This window comes from Drosophila kikkawai, chromosome X (assembly GCF_030179895.1).
Source record: "Drosophila kikkawai strain 14028-0561.14 chromosome X, DkikHiC1v2, whole genome shotgun sequence".
Classification (NCBI taxonomy): Eukaryota; Metazoa; Arthropoda; class Insecta; order Diptera; family Drosophilidae; genus Drosophila; species Drosophila kikkawai.
The window spans coordinates 29,826,372-29,849,670 of NC_091733.1; the positions used below are offsets into that span (position 1 = coordinate 29,826,372).

General features: G+C 36.6%; 2 protein-coding genes across 3 annotated transcripts; both read left to right on the plus strand.

Annotated features, from left to right (window-relative positions):
• Positions 1–400: 400 nt before the first annotated feature.
• Positions 401–13,225, plus strand: LOC138929258 (anti-sigma-I factor RsgI2). Of its 2 annotated transcripts, none has more exons than XM_070288619.1 (3): positions 401–521; positions 11,277–12,309; positions 12,751–13,225. In XM_070288619.1, exons 2-3 carry the CDS (start codon positions 11,278–11,280, stop codon positions 12,790–12,792), a joined length of 1,074 nt encoding a protein of 357 aa, XP_070144720.1. In that variant the 5' UTR covers positions 401–521; position 11,277; the 3' UTR covers positions 12,793–13,225. The 2 variants fall into 2 exon arrangements, with proteins under 2 accessions (XP_070144720.1, XP_070144719.1); XM_070288618.1 differs by lacking the exon at positions 401–521 and adding an exon at positions 1,556–1,696.
• A 6,414-nt stretch (positions 13,226–19,639) lies between these two features.
• On the plus strand, positions 19,640–22,472 carry LOC108079982 (uncharacterized). The gene is made up of 4 exons (XM_017174552.3): positions 19,640–19,802; positions 20,129–20,999; positions 21,063–21,272; positions 21,334–22,472. Exons 1-4 carry the CDS (start codon positions 19,800–19,802, stop codon positions 21,504–21,506), a joined length of 1,257 nt encoding a protein of 418 aa, XP_017030041.1. The 5' UTR covers positions 19,640–19,799; the 3' UTR covers positions 21,507–22,472.
• The last annotated feature ends 827 nt before the right edge of the window (positions 22,473–23,299 follow it).

Genomic DNA, 23,299 nt, shown 5'->3' on the forward strand with positions numbered 1-23,299 from the left:
CTCTCTTTGAAAGCTCTGAGTTTTCCAATTTCTCCACCTTTCACTCTCTCCGAACGCTTTCAAGTCCCGTTATTCTCTTTGCGTGGACAGTAGTGGCATTCCTCCTTTTTTCCCGTCAAATTAAGCTTACTCTTAAGTGAGATTGCGGGCAAAATTTAAAAAACAGCTTTTTTAGAAAATTTAACTTAATTTTTTAAAATTAAATTAAAAGTATTTCATTATATATTTATATAATATTTTTTTTACATATGTGATTTTTTTTAATATTTTTGAATTTAAATTTAAAATTATTTTTAAAAAATCAGCCTTTTCTTAGCTTTTTTCAGCTTTTTTTGGTCAGACGAAAATGACATCACTGGCTAAGGATGCAGGATTCATTTTCATTCATTCAGATTTTACTGTTGAACGTCGGTCGGTACGGTTCGTCGCGGAAAAAGTTGGAGCTAAAAAACACGTGCTATCACGTATCCGCTTCTGCCCGCCCAGTGTGCGTGTTACGACCTGCAAGCAGCGAATTGCACGTAAGCTAGACTAAAGAGATTCTTTTTTTTTCGAGTGTAGTGCGTGTGGAGTAGGTGTGACGCTGCCCGAGTGCGTGTCTGTGTTTTTGATTGTTTTGCCAGTGTTTGTGTGTGCCACACACACACGTCTAAGGAATGAAGGAGGGAGCGAATGGAAAGAACGCGCCGAAATAGCGGCAAATTGCGGCATTCTGCAATCGAAAGAATTCAAAAACAAAAGAAAAACAAATAAACCAAGTAAACTACTTTATCTTATTTTTTATCCGTCCCCCTTTTGTTACCCATTCGGCTTGATTTTGTGGCGAAAAGGCTTCGTTTTAGGGTTCCTTGGTGAGAAAACATTCGATCGGAGATCTCTGCGCTGCGCTTTTCGTGGAAAGCACCATTGGAAATGTTATTTTTTTTATATTTCTCTGTTTTTTGCAATTTGTGGAACGTAAATAAGTGGCAATGTCGCGGAGAAGCAAGAGGCAAAGCAGAAAAAATGAAACAAACAGCCACTAAAAAGAATTCGAAAAAACAAAGAGAGGAGACACTTGCCTCTTTAATCTCCTTCTCCTCTGTGCCCCCTTTCCGTTTGCTTCTGTGGTACAAATCTTAATTTTCTGTCAAATTGGTGACAAAAACTCTGATCTAGAAGAGATCAGTGCGCTTTTCTTGGATAACTTTTTTAGGAACTTGCGTTTCCATCACAAGAAAAAATGGTTTAAGTGATTTTTGTCGTATTTTATTGTTTCTCCAATTTTTCGCACTATATTTTGACTCCATTGTATGTGTAAAAATGCATTGTAGGTGTGTGTGTATTGCCACACGCTTGAATAACTGCAAGAGCGAGTGAGAGGGAAGTATTTTTCGAAAAAATGCAAACATGCGGCCAAAGGAGAATCAAAGAAAACGAAAAGAAGAATCGAGTGTGTGTGTGTGCAGGAGTGAGCGAGAGGGCACTAGCTGCAACTTTGGCGAATTCAAAGAAAATGGAAGAAACGGAGTTAGACTCCGCTTTTTGGCCATCATTTTGTGGCAGCTTTTTGGAGAGAAAACATTTGAATTATACGACTCGGTGCTATTTGTGTGAAGAGATCTACATTTTTAAGAAATTATAATTTAAATCTTTAAGAAATGACGACAGCTCCACACGGACCAATTCAACAGCATTTGGACAGACTTAACATCTCGTAAGAAATGTTTATTTATATTGCGCAAATTGAACAAGAAAATTTTTAAAAGTGGAAGCCGATTTAATGTTTATTAGAAATACTTGCTTGTCACAATTTACGAAAAAGAATTAAAAAAAATATTAGTAATGTTTTTTTTTTTTAAGTTTGCTTGTGCCTATTTCGTAGTGTATGTGTGTCCTTTTTTTTTAAATGTGTGAGTGAGACAGAAGGATTACGACCTACTGGTATAATATATTTTTTTTTAAGTACATTTTTTAATATTTATATAAATAAGTTATAAAAGCAGCTGTACCACATTAGTTGTATAAATTTAAAATCAGAAAACTAAAAGTTAATAAAATTATAAAAAATAAATATGTACGATTTATACAATTAAGAAGCATACATTTTTATTTTAAAAACATTTAAAAATAAATATTTCACTTAAAATATAAACCTAACCCAAATATGCATATTTTTGGTTAAAAAATACTCTTTATATTCGGGCTTCATGCAAAATAATGAACACAATTTCATAAATTCTGTTAAAAAAGTTGAACTTAAGCCGGCAGAGGGGATGCCATTGGATTAAAAAGTTGTTTAATTGGTTTAAGTCGGATTAAGCGACTTGTTATTTACCAGAACGCAGCGGAGGAACTTTTCCAACTAAAATTGAGGGAATTAGCTTGGGGGGAAAAGCAACACTTGAACAATTTTCCGGCAACACTATTTACTGTATTCAGGGAAAAATGTGATTCAAACAATTAAAGCTTTAGGGTTATTTTTAAATCCATATTAATTGCATTTGTTTTTATTTTTTAACTTTATTAAATCTCAATTTTCCTGTTTATATTACTTTACTTTTTTGCGATCGAATTTTCCTGCAATGTTTGTCATTTTTCCCACCATTTTCCAATTCGCCCTGTGGCCATGCATATTCAGATATTCAAATTTAATCAAGCTCAAATGTTAGGGGCGATATTTCAACGGGTATAAAACCAACGACAGACACGAGTCCCCCGTAGCAGAAGGCCCCCGAAAAACCCGAAATGCAAATATGGAATGTATTGGCATGCGGGCAAGTTGGTAGAGTCCTGGCAAAATCGCCGGAAATGGAGATAAATCGTATATAGCTCCGGGGCACATGCCGCCACATATGAAATATTGACACGGCCACGCCCTCTTCATCATTGAGAGTCGCCTTTGGTCAATTACGGGAGTGTGGCGAGTTTTATTAAATTAAAAATCTCGCTGTTCTCCCTCTTCATCTCCATGTCCTAGCCACATGTCGATGGCTGATGTCCCTCTGGTCCTGGCAATAAAAAGCGGACAGAGCCAGGCAATTAGCCCGCTTCAAAGCGGAAGAGGGAACAAAAAAATAGAAGGAAATTATTGTAAGAGAGGGGGTCATGGGGTGTGGAGCAAAGCAGCTAATTAAAAATTACACCAAATACAATCAGCGAACTGAGAGAAAGAGAGCCAGAGAAGAGGGTCAAATCTTGTTGCGTTAATTGCAGGGTCAGGACGTTGCCACTTTGAGCCAAAGCCAAAGTGAGCCACTGGAGCTGAGAGCTGTGAGTCACGGACCAAGGGGGATGTCACAAGTGGACAGGAACATAATAATAGGAATAATACAAATGAGAATAATTATTAAAAAAAAAATGATGAGAATAATTATAAAAATAATAATGAGAATTATTTAAAAAAAATATATATATATTGAAAAAAAAAAATAATAATAAAAATAATAATATAAACAAAAAAATAATTGTTAAAAAAAAAATTATGATAATAATATAAAAAAAAAGTAATAATTATTATTTAAAAAAAATAACTGAGAATAATTATAAAAATAATAATGAGAATAATTATAATCATAATAAAAATAATCATAACAATTATAATAAAAATATNATTCTAATAAACTATTAAAAAAATATAAAAAATATGATAAATATAATAAATACAATAATAAGAATCATACTAAAAATAATCTTAAAAATATTTCCAATATTAATTCTAATAAAAGAACTATCTCTACTTAAGCTAGAAGCTATTAGCTAGCTCCCCTTAAACTTCTAAACCAGTTTTTGGTTTTAAAATATAAATAACTTAAACCTAGTCGCAATATGTAAATAAAGAAAATTTATAAATAACTATGATTTTTTTTAAAAATACTCCCTGTACTATATTTTTTAATTTATTCATTTTTATAACCCAATTTTCTTTAAATTTCACTTGCTCATCTCAACCGCTTACTTTTCGTTTGGCTTCTGGACCCCGTCTTAGCCTTATAGTCTTGGTCTTAGTCTCATGCCCCTGCCATGCCCTGTTTTCCGCCCACGCTGGCCCCAGCTGTCAGTCTGTCAAAATGTGTAGCCTGCTTTTTTGGGGTCGACACAGAAGGAGCCAGGAGCCAGGAGGCGAAGGACAAACGCAGTACAGTACAGTACAGGAGAGAGGAGGAGGAGAGGAGAGAATGTTACCAGTGGAGTGCTGGCTAGGAGAGGCGACATTTGTCAGGGCTTATATAATTTGGAGTGTAGCAATGTTGACGCCAAAGTTAAGCGATTAACTGGGTGGAAAGAGGAGGAAGGGAAAGAGCAGACTCCCTGCGAGTCCTGCGAATGCAATTTGCATTTGACCAACGCAAGCGGAAGCAATTAGAGAAATGGCGGGCGAAATAGAGAGTTGTCACCGGAACGGAAATAGTTTCGCTGCTCGAAAGCAATTACACAAAAGAGAATACAGCAAAATGTACAGGAATAGTAGAGAGGTAGATACAAGGATACATTTGCCGTATCCTGGTCCTGGTCCTGGTTTTTGGGCAAAGCATTAATCAAGTGAGGCGAAAGATGACAAATGATTGGCCCCGGGAACAAAACGATCACCGGAGATTATTATTGCCGCCAAGCCTGGCAAAGGGGGGGAGGAGGAAAAGCTGAAGGAAACCAGAATGTGTGGGAATTTTCACGTTTCCCACGAGGGGGTGGTGGGAGGCTGCATCTCCAGCTGAATGCGCTCAATTTAAATTCCTTGACACACACATACTCCCCACTGCAAGCTTAACAAGATGAAATTGTTTTTCGTCGCCAGCACACACACTCGTTGCTCCTTTTTCCTTTTCCCACTTTTCAGTTTCCTTTTCCGGCTTTTCATTTCTTTATTCTTTCCTTATTTCGGCTGCTTCCGCATTGACTTTACGCGGTCTTAAAAAAACACCAAAAACTGAATTTCCGCTAAATTATGTTTGGGAGTTGGAAGAAAAAAGGGTTGTTGTGGAGTCCTGCGGCTCTCAAATTTCCTCAGCGTCCCCAAAAATACACAAAATTAAAGAAATGTTAAAGCAACTCCCAGGAGACCAAGAAATGCTCCCTCTTCGCCAGATTCCCCCCGATGATTCATTGCCCTACAGCTTCCAGGGCTGTGAAAGGGCTCTAAGTTGGGGCTACACTTGAAATAAATTTAGGAAGTGTTTTTTTTAGATACCCCAAAAATATATAAAATTCTCATTTAAAAACAAGAAAGGAAGCTAACTTCGGCACGCCGAAGTTTGTATACCCTTGCAGATATTATTTCATTACATTTTACCTATACTTATTATGTTTACAGTTTGACAGTTACAGTTTTGCATTCCCAGCTTTACATTTTGTATACATCTACCGATCGGTTTATATGGCAGCTATATGATATAGTTGTCCGATTTTTATGAAATTTATACCAAAACTCTAGAACAATAAAAAAAGCCTATATCTCAGGGTAGATACAAATACGTTGAAAAACAACGAAGCTATAATTTTTTTCCTATTAATTTCCCGATCGTTCCTATGGCAGCTATATCATATAGTCGTCCGATTTTCATAAAATTTTTACCAAAATTCAGAAATAATATAAAATGGCCATATCTAAAAAATGGTGCAAAAATATTGAAAAAAAGCAAAGTTATAATTTTTTTTCTAAAAATTTATCGGACATTTGTATGGCAGCTATATGATATAGTCGTCCGATCCGGCCCGTTCCGACATATATAGCAGTGAGAGCATATAGAAGACTATATGCAAAGTTTCATTCAGATAGCTTTAAAACTGAGGGACTAGTTTGCGTAGAAACGGACAGACGGACAGACGGACAGACGGACGGACAGACGGACAGACGGACATGGCTAGATCGACTCGGTTGTTGATGCTGATCAAGAATATATATACTTTATAGGGTCGGAAACGTCTCCTTCACTGCGTTGCAAACTTCTGACTGAAATTATAATACCCTGCAAGGGTATAAAAAGTGAATATTTTAAATATTATTGAGGGGTTTTATGATTTTAATCCGTGAAGGAGTCGTTTCCGACCCTATAAATCATATATATTCTTGATCAGCACAAAAAACCAAGTCGATCTAGCTATTTCCGGAAGAAAAAAATATGTTACCATTTTTTTTTCGATTTTTTAAGGGTTTAAAATTTGTTATAATTCCAAAAAAAAAGTCAAAAATTTAGATTTCTTAAAATTTAAAATTCAGTACGCAGATTTGTTAATCTTGAAAAAACTAGCACAGAATCGCTTTCTACATTGATATTAATGTTTTTTTGGCTTAGTTATGGTTTTTTTTTTATTAAAAAAATTACCGATTAAAATATCTAAAAATATTTATTTAAAGAAAGTGAATATTTTAGATATTCTTGGGGGGTTTTTTATGATTTGAGACAGGGAAGGGCTACCTTCCTTATATCTCTTAATAAATTAAAAAAATTTTTTAAAAGTGTACTTTGCACAGTGTGTGAGCTTGAACTAACAGCCACACAGATATATACATACATAGATAGATATATATGTATCCTATGCAGTCGCTGTGCCGCCTTGGCCTGGCTAAAGGGAAAATGCAATTTAAATCATAAAATATAATTTTCATTTAATGAATTGGATCATGTTACAACTTGTCAGCTGCTAGTGAGGGTGTGTACACACTGTGCGTATCCTGATGTGTGTGCTGTGTGTGCTATGTGTGTCCTGATGAATATATGGCATATTTTACTTGAATGACTCGCAAGTGAGCAAAGGCAGCAAAGTGGAAAAATTTGCAGTTTGCGAAAATCTTTTGGTGCTAAAAAGTTTGCCAATGCAGCAGGAACTTTTCCCCGTTACGTCTTCGTCCTTCCTTGGGGCCCCTTTTTGGTTCCTTATGGTGCCTCTGGTGCCTCAGTTATCAACTTGATTGAGTCGAAAGCAAGTCTTAGCCGAAGAATTCCGCAATGAAGCCAACATAAAATGCTCACAAGCACACACACACACACACACACACACACACTTTTAGTGTAGATTGAATGGCAATATATAAGCGGAGGGCACACTGAGAGAAATAAATGAGGGGATTGCACTTAAGTACCTTCAAGGGAAACACAGAAAACTTCTGCTTTGTGCTGGGAAAATCTGATTAATTTTTGAATATGAAAAAAGGGTTTTTAAAGAAAGTTTAATCAGAAATACAGTTCCTAAGGATAAAGGCTAGATCTACTTTAAAATAAATATTTTTTAAATATTATTTTATCATTAAAATTTCCCATTATTTCTCAAGAAATACCCAAAGTATCCAAGAATAAACCTCACAATTTTAGAACTTCTCCTCAGTGCACTCCTAGCTGCTGGCTCTCCTGGCTTTCGGGGCTTCTGTGGACTGGCCTAATCCCGGCCAGGCGACATTGGCCCGCTTGTGGGTTATGCAATAAGCTGTTACCCATTTCCTGTCCCGGCGTTCAGGTGAGCGGCTTCCGAGTGGAGGATAGCTCACAAAAAATAAAAAAAAAGTAAAGAGAGGAGAGGAAAAAAGTGCACCACAATGACAAGTATCCGGGGCGGTGAATGGGGGATTGGGGTGGCTGCTGTAGCGACATCGCTTGCCTTTGGCCTTGCTTGTCCTTATTCATGTATCACCGCCGTCGCCCTTCCACTTGCCGCCGCCCACAAGGTCTCGCCATGTTTCATGTTGTCCTTTTCGGGGACTGCATTGTTTGGGAAACTGGCAACAATAACCGACGGCGACAAAGAAATGCAGAAAGCGAAAGGCAGCAGAAGGATCAGCAGGAGCAGTAGGAGGAGGAGGAGCAGCAGCAGCAGTAGGAGGAGCAGTAGCAAAAGCAGAAACAGTAGTAGCACAAGCTGAAGTGAAAGCAGCAAAGAGCGGGGCAAAAGCACAAAAGCAAAACATATTTTTCGGCAAAGTGTAATCCAAGTGGTTACCCCCAAAGGCAGGCGATGAGAGAAGTGGGGTAAATTGAAGAGGAGGAGGAGGAGGAGGAGGAGAAGGAGTAGGTGGGGGTCTTATCTTATACCATTAGCCAGGCCTGAGGTCGGTTCTCAAAAAGGATAGGAGAGCCAGGAGACTGTATCTTTCCTTAATTAGCTTCAATGAAGGAGGAGCCACTACTGGCCAAGGAAATTGAATTTGGACCAGGGAATGGTAGGCTTTAAGAGAACTTATGTAATGTAATAACATTTCTTCTTAATTATCGATTGTAAATTGTAAAACTTGTAATATTTCGAATTAATTATTGATTATTAATCTAGAGAAAATACGAGTACAAAGACTACTTGGATATTTATAGAATATTTACAACCAAGCTTTAATACTATAACTTACTTAATTTATAAAATTTCCTAATAATTATCGATTATTAATCGTATGAGAAATTAGCTTAGTAATGGGAGTATAGATATTAAAAATCACACTAATATATGCAGTATATGTACATGAGAATAGCCAGACTTTAAAATAACTTAGATAGCTTATAAGCTATCTTAATAATTATCGATTATTATTCGAGAGAAATTGCAAGGCTATTAAAAGCCCCCAACAAAATATCTGATATATAATTCATGAGTATAGTCAGTAATTGGCTTTTAATCTTCATGAGGCCTAAGCACACCTTCTTACCCGTAATCGTTTATGGTTATCGCTGCTCATAAGAGTATCGATTGTCTGAGCCTTATCAACCATAAGTGGTTTCCCAAATTTGCTGTGAAATTTCAGAGCAATTTGCCAAACAACCGATTATTTATCGTGCAGCATAAATTTCCATTCTCCAACCAATTCAACCCACCCCACCCCTTATCCTAATCGAACCAGCCATCCAGCCAGCAGCTGCATCAGCAAAAGCCCCAAAATCCAAATCCGGAAACCCAAAGCCCCTCGTTTGTGTGTGTGTGTGTGTTTGTCCATGGAAAATCCCCATCATCAGGCTCTCGCATCCTTGTTAATTTTGAGGCGAGCACGAATTAATTGGCCTGCCCTCGTTGAGGTCGAAGTTGATGATGTGACAGTGGATTGGCTATGACCTCCTCCTAATGGGCCTGTTGCCAATTTCCTTACACACTCTCTGTCTGTCTGTCTGTCTCGCCCCCAAAGTCTGTCCTGTCTCCTGTCTGTCAGGTGTTACCCAGTTCGAGCTGCTCATCAGTCAGCCAGTCAGTCATTCGCATCCGCATCTCTCTCTGGGATCTCCTCTCTCCTGCGTGTTGTTTGGGTGTCGGGCGGGGGGCGAAAGTCAAGTCAGAAGTTGTCAGCCATTTGGCTCGTGGAAATGGAGATTTCTTGTTTATAATTTATCAGAGAAGAGGGAAGGAAAAGGCAGCAGGCCAAGTGCCTGCACTTGGGGATTTGGAGATTTACATGCATAAGGAATGGGTGCCATGTCCCTGTCCTGCTCCACCTGTTGTTGGGCCTGACACCTGGCTCAGACAGTGACAGAGATAGTTTTTTAAATAAAATAATTTATTAGAAAAAGGAACAATTTTTTGAATGAATTTTGTTGTGTTATTTAAGATCCTCAAGAAGCTCTCTACAAATATAATATTTTCAATTTAAAAATAATTTTTTAATGTATTTTTTTTTTTTTGTGTTATTTAAAACCCTCAAGTAACTCTCTCCACAAATATTTACCAACTCTAGAGATCCTGCGAGTCCTGCAGCTGAGCTAGGGGAGTTGTAATAATTTTTCCTCCCATCTGCTTGCTGTCACAGCGATTAAGGGTTTCAAGTGAGTGCCACACACACACACAAACACACACACACAGAGACACTCACTTGCCTTCTTGGTGCTCAAACACATCATAAATATGTTGATATTAAAATAAGCTATAGCTATACACTTGTGTAGAGCACGCGAAGGACCCACAGAGACGTCTGGCAGAAAATCCACTTGGAAAAAAGAAAAAACCAGAAAGGGGATACAAAAAAAGATGGCAAATCCTTTGAATATGTAACACAACAAATAACAAGTTGCCAGCCAGGACGAAGGGAAGATAATAAAACGCATGTAAATGTGCGCGATGAATACGTAAAATAGATGAAGCGAACGAAATGTAAATTTAGCCAGCAGAGGGTTAAGTGTCGAGGCCGGTGACGTTGCCAAAAAAAAAAAAAATAGAGGGAGAGAGAGAGATAGGGACGGGGGGTTACTGAATAAAAGGCTTAAGGAGAACGCTTTGTCTGTCTGTTGTGTCCTGTCCAAAAAAAAAATGAAAAAGGCAGACGGGTCCTCTGAAAGCAACAGTAAAACCAACAAACGAGAGGCAACAACGGCGGGGTATAAACATCTAAATTGCAAAGCGCGAACAAGGAGGAGGAGCAGGAGGAGGCCAAGGACGAAGGACGTTGTCCTGCCTGCCACCATACATTTCCATATACATACATATGCATATGCATGAGGAGAGAACCGAAAATTTGGGTCCTTTTTGGCTTGTTTTCCTTGCGCCAGTCGAGGTCCTCCTGCATTTCTCTTTCTCAGTGGGTATTTTACTTTTTTTCTATGTTCAAGTTTAAAGTTCTTACTTACTAAGTTTTATATATATTTAATATCTAAAATTATATTTCAATATTTCAGAGATTTAACTAGAAAAAATTGTAGGTAATTTTAGTTTTTAATAAAAGAGTATCTCACATTTTTGGTTTATTTTATTTCAACCTTCTTGTTCATTTAGGTTCCCTTGAGTTTTCTTTTTTATTTTTGTTTATTTTGTTTTTGTCTTTGTAAACACTTTAAGTTGTCCTGCTGGCACGTGTGTGTGTGTGTGTGTGTGTGTATGCTGATGGTTGTCAGGACCTGCCACACTTAATTTGTCATCTGCTGGCGCCGTTTAGCTGATTCCCCAAGTAATTTGTGATAAATGAAGGCCCCCCAAAAGAGTGTGTGTGTCCCAAAGAGTTGATTTGCTCGGTTATGGTTTCGTTAACCCCTTTGACTGCCCTTATTCCCACATCTAAGCTTATATTCTACCTTATTTTCAACCTTATTTTTAACCTTATTTTTAACCTTGTTTAGAATAATTTTTAGAACAGTTTTTAGAACCTTATTTAGAACCTTATCTGAAATCAGTTGTATAACCCTATTTTGAATCTTATTTAACCCTTTTTACTGTCCTTAACAAATAACCTTATTCCCACATCTAAAATTATTTTGAACCTAATTTAGAACCTTATTTCCATTCCCTTACAACCCTATTTTTAACCATTTATTTATCCTTTTTATTTATCCCATTTATTATTTATCCCATTTATTATTTATCCCATTTATTTTTCATTCCTTATCGTTTTGTATTGTTTCTAGGATGGCTACTTATAGTTTGCCCCCAAGGATTTTTTACGAACTCAAAGCCGCGTTCGATAGCATGCCACCATTAAGGCCTCCTTATGATGTATCCTTGAATCCTGCGGCTAAACCTGTGAATAAACCTACAGATAAACTTGAGGAAAAAAGTACGGATAAACCTGGGGATAAACCTACGGATAAACCTACAGATAAACCTGGGGAAAAACGTACGGATAAACCTGGGGATAAACCTACGGATAAACCTACGGATAAACCTACAGATAAACCTGGAGATAAACTTGGGAATAAACGTACGGATAAACCTGTTCGTAAATCTGCTCGTAAACCTGCGGCTAAACCTGCGGCTAAACCTGCGGATAAACCTATGGATAACCCTGCTCGCAAACCTGCTCCTCAACCTGCTTGTAAACCTGCTTCTAAACCTGCTCGTAAACCTGTTCCTAGACCTGCTCCTAAACCTGCTTCCAAACCTGCTCGTAAATCTGCACGTAAACCTGCTCCCGAAAAGAACAAGTTTCCGCATTTAGACCACCACTATAATTTTAAACCTATGTCTCGGCAACTGCAGAAACAGTATTTCCTAAAGTCAAAAACATCCGGACTAAAGATACCAAAATTGCGCATAAAGCAAGAAGAATTGCTCCTAGAGCCATCACCAGAATCACTTTCAAAGGGAAAAAAACAATATTATCCAGAGCCCATAGGCTACAATGATGATGAGGCTGCCGATGTTGATGTTGTGGGTTTTACCGAATCAGATTATGAAGGAGCAAGTGTCACGGATTCGGAAGATTCACAAAATTCCTTTGAAAACCGCAAAAACACTGATGATGCTGCCATTAATGGTATTATCCATCCGGATCCTTTTACCCTCGAGGCGGAGGGCATTGATTATATCTATGACGGTTTCCTGTATGATACGGAAAACGTAGATGATCCTGATACCGACGAGGAGGTGAATCTGATGGTTAACTATCAGCCTCCAGTTAATCCCAGTTATGAGATTATGCGTATTGTTCATTCCAACATTGTAAGTTGCAACCAGGGTGATGATAAGGGGATGGGGATGAGGATGAGGATGAGGATCTTTTTAGCATTTTTTCCTTGAGAGAAAGACAATGTAATGGATAAGATGGGTAACGTAACGACACGCGTTTTTAGCTCACAAAAATTAATTAATTAATAGGGAGAGCTTGGAATCTCTTCGAGTTGTGTGTGGCTTTACGCATCTTGTAGCTTATATTATCTATAAATATTTATACAATATTATTGGTATAACCTTTCTATACAAATCCAATAGTATTGGCTTTAAGTTGACATTTTCCTTTCACATTTTATTACATTTACATTTATTATTATTTTTGTTTTTAATTTTTTGTTATTATTTTTATTATTTATATATTTATTTAATTTCTTTAATTTACTATTATTATTTCTTATTATTATTTCCTTATTTCATGTCCTTGTCAAGAGTCGCCTTATGGCTTTGGAGCTTATTATGGGATATCTTTAAGCTAATTTGCTGAATTCCTGACCGAAAGAAGATCTCCGTACATTCCAAAGAGATTTAAGAATACGATTTAAGTTTGCCCGTTGAAGAGAACTCCCAGCGTTGTGCCAAAAAAGTAATTTTTTTTTAGTTTTTGTTTAAATATGTCTTGAAGTCTTGAAGTCACTGTTGTGTCACGAAAATGTTTTTAAGTTTTGTTTTTTCTCAAGTTTTTGTACTTCAATTTTTTTACTACAAATTTTGGATCGTAAGTTTTTTTTTTATATATATTTTAACTTGTTCTAAAATGTTCATAAAAATTTCTTTAAATACTTTTTCTATGCTTCAAATGAAATTGTGAAATTTGTTAAAGTAATTCAGAAATTCCAAAAAAATCCCAACACGCATGATATATGCCCCCAATATATATGTATGACTTCAACTGAACAATAAAAAATGTAGCATGATTGCCTTTAAGCATATAATGATTGAAGTTTAATTAACAAAAAAAGGAAAAAAAAATAAATGTAATCCAAGTGGAAATAAAGCCGGAAAGTAGCGCCAATCGAAGCAATTCCATGAGGAATGGAATGCACTTGCTCTGCCACTTGGCCCGCCACAAAGGCCAAGTTTCTGGAGCAGCTGCGGCGGGCAAAACTTCCAAAACGGGGAGGAGGGCGTGGCGTGGTGAATCTCGCCTCTTTTGGCTAATTGTTTGCGTATACCAAAGTTCTCACTCTCTCTCTCTCTCTCTCACACTCTCTTGAATCAATTTCCGTTTCCCGTTGGCATTTTCTTTCGGGGCAAAGTTTTGCAAGTTGGCAAGTTCTCCTCCATGGACACTGGTCAAAAGGAGGAGAGGCTCTGAAGGACATGGATGGGGCTTTTGGCCAATTGCGGCTGCAAGTCAAGCGGAAGTTAAATGCAATTCCTCAGCAATTTTCGGAAGGAAGCCATCGAGGAAACACGCATCCAGGCAAGCGTTTAAGTCGTATGCAAATGTCACAAGCAGGCTTGGCCAAATGGAGAATGCGGGCCATTCTCCTCGTTTTCTGTGACTAACGAACTAGACAAAGGAAAGTGCACACACACTTATGACTGTGTGTGCACAGGACGCATTTTGGGGTATCCATTTTGGGACTGTGAAGTGTGGAGTTTGGGTATAATTTTAAATAACAATTGGTTGGCCGTGCGAAAAGCCTTTAAAATTTGTAAATATTTAAATATTTATATTTTTGAATTAATTTAAATTTAAACTGAAAAGTAAGTCTTAAAAAGGCGTAATTTATTTTAATAGTTATATTTTGGGAAACCAAATTCTGTGTAAATTTATTTTTAAGTTGAAACATTTTTTAAAGGGATTTTGGATTTGATTCTTAACAAGTAACTAAGTAAACTACCACAAAGAAACACTTTCTACCCTCCCACATACACCTTAAATTACCCAAAATGTTGCAATTAGCGATGGCCAAATAATTCCAAATGCAACACTCTTGTTGCCAACACAGTCGCTGGCCCTGGAAAGTGTGCTACGTTTTATGCACTTTGTCTGCCAAAGCGAAAGAGGGTGGCGTGGGTGTATATGTGTGCCAGAAGTAGGAAGGGGGAAAGAGGGAGGACGGAAGGCCGTCCCGCAACGTCGCCACTTGATTATCATGCATATTCATTCAGTGCACACTTTGGCGGCGGCTGCTGCTCTTTTTTTCACACAGAACTAGCGGAGAAGCGGCCCATGTGGTGGCGTTTTAAATTATCTAAGGGATAACGGTTAAGGTTAAGGGGTAAGCGACAAATGATAAAAATGCGATCCAAAAAATCCAGCATTGAACATAGTTTCTAAATTCACAGGTAATTTTTTGATAATTCTAAAAAATGAAGTTGCTTTTAGAGTAAAATTAATTAGGTAATATAACATAAAAATAATATAACAAAATATTAAAAAAATATAAAAAAATATAAAAAAAAAATATTTTAAAAGTATAAAAAAAATATAAAAAAATATTTTAAAAGTATAAAAAAATAAAGAAATATATATAAATATGTACAAAACAATAGACAACAAAAATATATATTAAAAAAAATATTTAAAAAAAATAAAAAAAAAATAGAAAAATATAAAAAAATATAAAACAAAAAAAAAACAAATATTAAATAATATTAAAAAATATATAAAAAATATATAAAAAAATATAAAAAATATATAAAAAATATATAAAAAATATATAAAAAATATATAAAAAATATATAAAAAATATATAAAAAATATATAAAAAATATATAAAAAATATATAAAAAATATAACAAAATATAACAAAATATAAAAATATATAAAAAAAAGCTTTCATTTAATTTTTCTTAGTAAAAAAAATATTCTTAAAGGAAAATCTTAAATATAAAAAAATATTTTTACAAGTGTATGCTCTCTAACTTTGATTTTGTGATATTTTCTGTGCTAAGGCTCTGCTCTGCTCTCTCCTTCTGTTCTCCTCCTCTTCTCCTCTACTTTCTTCTCTTTATACGCTCCCTCTTTATCTCCTTTCACATTTCTAAACTCTCTTTCGCTCCTTCACCACCCACCTTTGTGCAATTGCTTTGTGTTTGCTTTTTCGGCCCTGTGTTTGTGTTGTTAAATTTTTTATTGCCCACGAAATATTTACGTGCAGTGGAGAAATGCACAAAAAGCAAAGGAATAGAAAGAGAAAGAGTGGGAGTGGGAGTGGGAGAAACAGAAAGAGAAAGAGAGAGGGAGAGGACAAGAGGAAGTAGGGGCAACAGGAAAGAGGCAGCTTCCGCACTCCTCTTTGTTTTGTTTGCTTTTGTTTGATTTATGCGTAAAGTTTTTGTTGCCGCTTTTATGTACGAATTTTGTTTTGTGTGTGTGCCAGCGTTTTCACACACGCACATGGACACAGTCACACACACACACACACCCATACAAAAAGAACACACAACTTGTATACATGTGTACAGAGAGAGAAAACAAAAGTAAAGGAAAATAAGCTTAATTCTACATAAATTCATGTTTAAACATGAGATTGATTTCTAAATAATTTATTAATTAATAAATAAATAATTAATTTTAATTAATATTTTATTTAAATAAAATTATTTATTTATTAATGTTTATATAAAGATAAATGATTTTTATACCTAAAAATCTATATTTCTCATATATTTTGATTTATTTAATTATTTAATTATTTAATTATTTTTTAAATTATTTTTTTAATTATTTATTTATTTTTTATTTCATTAGTTATGGTTTTCATTATTTCATTATTTATTAATTAATTAATTTTTAAAATTATTTATTTATTTATTAAAATTAAAGTTTCTAAAAACGAATAATACAAATTTCTAATTTCTTCGCAAATATTTTTAGAAATAAAATGTAATTTCACTTAATTTTTCTCCAAGTGCACGCCCACACCATCCATTCATTGGCATGCAAATATAACGCATACGCCGCGTATGACAATTTTCCAGAGGAGGACACCAACTGCAGAGGCAATATTTTTATTATTTTTTTTTGAGAGCGTAAAATGTTATTTACTTTTTGCCTCGCCTTAATTGATTGCATGGGGGCGTGGCCGGGCATTGTAATCCATTTACAGCACTGCTGCGGTCACGCGGTTATTACCCGGAAAAGCCCGGGAAAAAGCACCCACCTCCTCTTTCCACCCAGCAGAACAGCAATTCAAATTAAACAATAAAATGCGCGCCGCTGAAAACATTTTGCGGTTTGTGTTTTCGCTTTTCCGCTTTTTGGGGCGACCGCCTTCGCCAGATGCTTAAATATTTTGCCACAAAATGGTCAAGGGCGGGGTCTTATCGCCCTTCTTGGTTTCAAATAAGCTTTAAAAATAAATAATTGAAAGCCTAATTTGAAAATGTTTATGTTATTGAGGCTTTTGGAGAACCTTCTTTTAACTGAAATGCCCAAAACTTTTCCAGTACTAATTAAGCGGCTCCACTTTACTTTCTCTCGACTCCACTTTTTCCTCACATTTTTTTTTACATTTTCCTTGGCTTTTCAGGAGTTTGGGAAAGGCTTTGTCCAAGTCTATTAAAAAGTTTCAACATTAAATTTACTTTATTTTATCGAAACATTGATTACTTCAGTGCTTCCTCACGATATCCTGTGGCTTCCCTTTTTGGCGACAAAACTAATACAGAAACTGACTCCCAATAAAGTTATGCAGAGCCATGCGCTGCTGGTGGAAAATCAACGAAAATTAGGGAAAGTCAGGGAAAGAAAAGTGAAGAGTGTAGTAGTAGTAGCTGTGGGAAAGTTGCGTCTTCATTTATTTCATGTCAGAAACTTTGCACGCGTCTCCAATGGAAAAGCGAAAGAGAGATGAGATGTTGGGGAATAGAAAACGGAAATCTACACAGAAAACAATCGAGAAAAATATCGAAAGGGAAGAAAATTTATCAAGAGAAGATTTAGCAATATTTTAAATATTTCTTTTAGTGGATAAAATATTTTAAAAATATTTAATTCAAGAAAAGCAAGCTGAGTTGGTTTAAAAACTCATGGTTTTCCTCTCTATTTTCTTTTCTAAAATTTCCTTACCCTAGGAAAATTATGTGAAAAGGAGGAAAATTATTTAGAGAAGATAAAACATAATTTTAGATATTTATTTTAGTGGATAATATATTTAAAAAAAATTTTGTTTTAAGAAAAACAAACAAAATTCCTGACTTTCCTCTCTATTTATTTTGTAAAATTTTTTTTTTGGTAATGTCTTACCCTCATTTTCCTCACGCTTTTCCTCTACTGGCTTCTAAGAAAATTGGAATGACACCTAGAACGATAAACCGCTGACGTGGAATGGACTGATGGGATGATGTCCTGGGTTCATTCTGCTGCAGATGATGAGGGAGATCATCTTCTTGTATGCAAATGTTTGGCTTCATTGTGCTCCTGCCTCCTGGTCCTCAGCTCCCTATTTCCTGAGCGCCATAGGAGTTACTTCCTGCTCTTGTTACTCTTCTATTGCAATTTGATGGGCATTGTTCGCTTGGCTTAATGGACAAGTTCAACGTGAAATGTTTATTAAATCTGCGTACGTATGCAATCCTTGGAAGGATTTTAAAGTATGAAGAATGATCGGTCTTAAATTTACACAAAAACGAAAAAAAAAAAATGCCACAGCCACAGCTTCGTCCTTGGTCTGCCACCTGGGGTGTCCTTATGTTCTCGCCTTGGCACTTCCTTTTTGGATGAATTTTCACTGCGGTTTTTTTTTTTTTTGCTGCTGCTGCTGCACCCGCATGTGGTGGCTGCGATCCACATCCTTTCACATCCTTCCGCTCGTTTTCTCCTTCATCTCCTTCTTCCTTTTTTGCCAGTGAAAATTTTCCAAAAAAAAAAAGGAAGAGAAGAGAAAACCCACCGACACACACACACACAGGACATCGAAATGCAATTTTAAAGCCGACGAGGGAAAGGCAGACTCCCTCGGCTGTCCGGTGATGTCCTTTCCTGGCCACAGCGATAATCGGATTTCCCTCATCTCCCACTCGCTGGCCGTCATTAAGCTCCTTTGGCTCTTTGCCTCTTGGCTCTTTTATTTACCGAGCTGCTGCTGCTACCATTATTTAAATTTTGCAAAAACCGCCGCCAAATGGGGTTTAATTCGAACAAAAACAAAAAAGCAAAAGAAAATGATTGCATTTATTGCAATATTTAAGAGCTGTGTTTTAAATGTTTCTTGGATTATTTTAAGTGTTTAGTAGTTAAGTAGGTTGATAATTAAAAATAATAATATATATGGGAGGGGAAATTCTTCGTTGCAATACGAAATAACTGTACATATATCATATTTTCTGTATTTGAAACACATTTTATGTGTGTATGAGTAAAGTCATACACCACTAATATATAAAATTTTTAAATATAAAAAAAATTAATATAAAAAAAAAATAAATATAAAAAAAATATATATATGTATATAAAAAAAATATATATATATAAAAAAAAATAAATATAAATATAAAAAAAATAAATATAAAAAAAATAAATATAAAAAAAAATATATATATAAAAAAAAATAAATATAAAAAATAGAAATATAAAAAATTAATAAAAAAAAAATAAATATAAAAAAAAATAAATATAAAAAACTAAATACAAAAGAAATAAATATAAAAAAAAATAAATAAAAAAAATCGTTTACCGAATTAAATTTAATAAGTTTTTGGCTAAGTTAAAAATTAATTTTTTGTACCCATATTTGATTTGAATTTATATATCCTTGATGTATATTACATATTTCATTTATATGTATATCCTGGACATATATTATATATTTGTATTTTCAAGGGAATTTAAAGCAATGTATTCCCTTTTGGGACACTTGACATATTAAATGGCATCAACGAGCCAACATTGTTTGTGTTTGTTTGATTTTCCAAGGGAGCTTTTGTGTATTTATTCCGGCTTTATTTCGCTTTATTTTTCCCCTGCTCGTGGCTGACATCAATTGAATCCATTGTGTGTGTGTGTGTGTGTGTGTGCCAATCAAATGGATTATTAGACTGATTATACCATTCAGTCAGCGGTGCTTAACCTGGCTCTGGGATGAGGCTTTAGCTTCGGTCACGTTGTCTCGTTGGTGGCGAATTTGCGGACGTGTCCGCTATGCAAATGAGTGCCGCCTTCCTTTTTGGGGGCGTGGCACATTGCATTCAATACGTAATTGCTTAATTAACATATTGCTCTTCCCCCCCAGCAGAGCACCCAACCCCCTTTCGATACGGAATTTGCATATCCTGGAAGCGTCGAGGTCACACAGCGAGTGCAGTGCCACAAAAGAGGAGGACAAAAAGAAGACGAGCACAAGGAGGTGGAGGAAGAGGTGGACGCGTAGCCAGGAGCAGGAGGAGGGAGGAGGAGGAGGAGGATTCTTTGCCGCTGAAACCGCTGAAGCGGGAGGAAGGCCGTCACATTGGAAGGAAAACGGCTTTTCACGGCAGTTAATAAATTTTTAACTGGTTCAACAATTGCCCGCGAGTTCCGCCAGCTAATGGTGAGTAAAAGAAAGGGGAGGCGGCGGCGGAATGAGGTGTGCCTGAAGGAAATGGAGGCGTAGCAAGTTAAGTGGTTTGAGCAGCTCTTGTTTTTTATTTAAATAATTAAATAGGCAAGCATTAATTGCTGGCTTTTTATGGGTATTTTCACCAAGAGGAGTTTCTTGAGATGTAATTTCGAGGAAGAGGATGAGACCAGGGGGGTTCTTTAATAACCTTTAATTAGTTATTAGATTGTTTACTAATTTATTTAATTATTTCCCTAATTAATTTATTTATTTCCTTAATTTATTCATCCCTCTTATATCTTCTATCTTCATCTCAGACGAGAAACGCGGCAGTGAGTGGCGATGAACCCGACGAGGAGCAAACGGCTGGCTCCACTGATCAGCCGCTGGAGGGCGATGGCCACCAGGTGATGGCCACCCAGCCAGGAGCTGGCCAGGACCTAGAGGCTGGATTACTAACCGGGGAACAGGCAATATCACCACAATTGACACAGCAGCGCCGACAAAGGCAGAGGCCGCGCAAGAAAGAAACAATGACGAGGCGACCAACCAAGTCATCATCATCATCATCATCAACATCACAACGAAGAGCTGCCAAGGATGTGGATGCGGATACCGATTCCAGCTCTTGCGAGGGCGGCACAAAGAGAAGCACGCGGGTTAGCTATGCCCAAAGAAATCTCAAGGAACTGGGACCAGAGGAGGAGCAGGAGGAGCAGAAGGAGGACGAAGGCGAAGACGAAGATGACTACGATGATGAGGAGGAGGAGGAGGATTTGGGAGACGGTGCTGATGAAGAGGGCGAGGAGGAGGAGGAGTCCTACGACGACTACGAGCAGTCCTCGAGGACAGAAGAACGCCGCCGCCGCCGTCCGCCCGTTCAAAGCGCCTTAAGTGTCCGGAGTAGGCGTAGCAAGACGAAAAGCCGCCAGATCTCCTATGCCTCGGAGGATCTAGAGCTGGGCCATGAGGGTCAATATCCAATGGAGACCAGTGACCAGTCGCAGGATAAGCGACGCTGCATTTCCAAGGGACAAATGCGAGAGTTTCGTGAGGCCTTTCGGCTCTTTGACAAGGACGGTGATGGTTGCATCACCAAGGAGGAGCTGGGCACAGTGATGCGATCTTTGGGACAGTTTGCCAGGGTGGAGGAGCTGCAGGAAATGCTGCAGGAGATTGATGTGGATGGTGAGTGCTGCCATAAGCTACTTTAGATATATTGGAAACAAATTTTTTTCAATTCCCTTCAAGGCGATGGCAACGTTAGCTTTGAGGAATTCGTGGACATTCTGTCCAACATGACGTACGAGGACAAGTCGGGGTTGTCCTCTGCTGATCAAGAGGAGCGGGAACTGCGGGATGCCTTCCGGGTGTTTGACAAGCATAATCGGGGGTATATAACGGCCTCCGATTTGCGAGCGGTGCTGCAGTGCCTCGGCGAGGACCTTGACGAGGAGGACAGTAAGTGGAGAAATAGTTATTTTCCCCCTCCTTGAATTAGCTTTAATTTTATATCTCAAAGTTGAGGACATGATCAAGGAGGTGGATGTGGATGGCGATGGACGCATCGATTTCTACGAGTTTGTCCATGCTTTGGGCGAGCCAGAGGACTCGCAGGAGAACGATGACGAGGAGGAGAATACCACATCGCCGCTGCCCACACCAAAGTCGGCCATATCTCTCACCTACGATTGAGATGGTCTTCGGTTTTTTGTCTGTGAATAATCCGATATCTAATCAATCTAAACAATAAACAAAATTAACAAATTATCGATGATTAGTCGACGATAACGACGACGTCAATCGATGCTGCAATAATGTGAATCACTCTCAATGATCATCAATAATCAAGCAATCGGTGAGGTATGCCACAAATATTTGATTATCGACTCATCTCAAAAGTTAAACAATTAGCCAACATATTTTAATTCGATTACTAAGCCATAGTTAATCGATAGGATATCGATTGACCAAGAGCATTAGCCAAAACAAATTCAATAAATTGACACAAAACGCACACAGCTAAATACAACAAAATACGAATAAATAAATATATATAAATAACCTATTGATTAATCGAATATCAATACTTAACCGATAAACGATTTACTTTACATCGATATATGGTATATATATAAAAATATATTTATTATATATATTTATTAAATAAAACTTAACATTAATTAATTAATTAACTCTCGACTTCGAATTGCTCGCGATCTCTCTACCTTTCTTAAGTCACTACAAACTACTTTTAGCTTGTAATCGATAACGATAACGATAGCCTACCAGTTCAGACTCTTGCACATATCCCTAAAAATAACTGAACACGATTGCATATATACATATATAAATTTCAAGACATATCATTGAAGAAGCCTCTGTAAATGTGTTTTGGGACTGACCCTTCCTTATAAATCCTTATAAATATATATATATTCTCTCCACCTCCACCTCCCCCTCCCTCTCTCTCCTGTTGCTTTCCCCTTCCTTCACCCCCTCTTCTTCTTTTCAAATCCCCGAGTAGCATCGTGTAATATGAATAAATTGATTTAATTAGGAAATATTTGCTCAATTATTGCTGCTGTCGCAGAGCAAAAATAAATTTAAAATAAATACAAAAATAATACAAAATACAAAATAAATACTAATAAAATCAAAACTCGCAAATCAAATACAAAAATTCTTTAATTATTGAACGGACAATTTAATGTAATTTACAATTAACAATTTTAATCCAAAGCTCAAATCGAAAATCCCTTTGAAAAAATTGAAAAAAAAACAAAATACTAATAAAATACAATGAAAAAAATATGATATTAATATTTATTATTAAGGGAAGGGAGGGAGATACATTAGGCAAAGGTTTGTATTTCATACAGAAGCTGGAAATGGAATTTGTAATGAAGTTTCCAGGAATTATCCGACATTTAAGATATATTTTTATATACATTAAATTTGATTTATTTTCTGTCAAGTTTTTTGTTCACTTTTAAGGCCTTCAAGAGACCCACCAACTATTTGCTGCAATATCGTGGCATTAGCATATTACCTATGGCAACACCCATTGTGCCATAGCCATTTCCATTTTCCTCTCGTTTATTTTCTTTGATTTTTTTTGTAGGCGACACTTTTGTTTACATCCCCAAAGCATAAATATTGAAGGGGTCCCAGGAACAAAACCCCGGGGGAATGTCTAACTGCGGCTCGCACAGATTGCGGTCGACGGTGGTCGATGTTCCCAGGATACCCAGGATGCCCAGGATGCCCCACTTGACCACAGGCAGGAACAACCACTCGATGCAATGGTTGGTTGGAACAACACAAAAAATAGCGAGAAAAAGTGCTCAGCTTAGGAGAATTTTTATGGCAAAATATATGTGTTGAATAGACAAAATTATATGGAAAATATATATATTTGAATCTGAATTTTATATTAAAAAATATATATTTTAAATTTAAAATTATTGAATTTAAAATATTTTTAA

Excerpts from the sequence above, each read along its gene's own strand:
- LOC108079982 (XM_017174552.3), top strand. Across the intron at positions 21,000-21,062 it reads GCAGGAGATTGATGTGGATG|GCGATGGCAACGTTAGCTTT; the intron begins GTGAGTGCTGCC and ends ATTCCCTTCAAG. Across the intron at positions 21,273-21,333 it reads GGACCTTGACGAGGAGGACA|TTGAGGACATGATCAAGGAG; the intron begins GTAAGTGGAGAA and ends TATATCTCAAAG.
- LOC138929258 (XM_070288618.1), top strand. The coding sequence starts at position 1,641 with ATGACGACAGCTCCACACGGACCAATTCAACAGCATTTGGACAGACTT. Across the intron at positions 1,697-11,276 it reads TTGGACAGACTTAACATCTC|GATGGCTACTTATAGTTTGC; the intron begins GTAAGAAATGTT and ends TATTGTTTCTAG. Across the intron at positions 12,310-12,750 it reads GTATTGTTCATTCCAACATT|AGTCGCCTTATGGCTTTGGA; the intron begins GTAAGTTGCAAC and ends GTCCTTGTCAAG.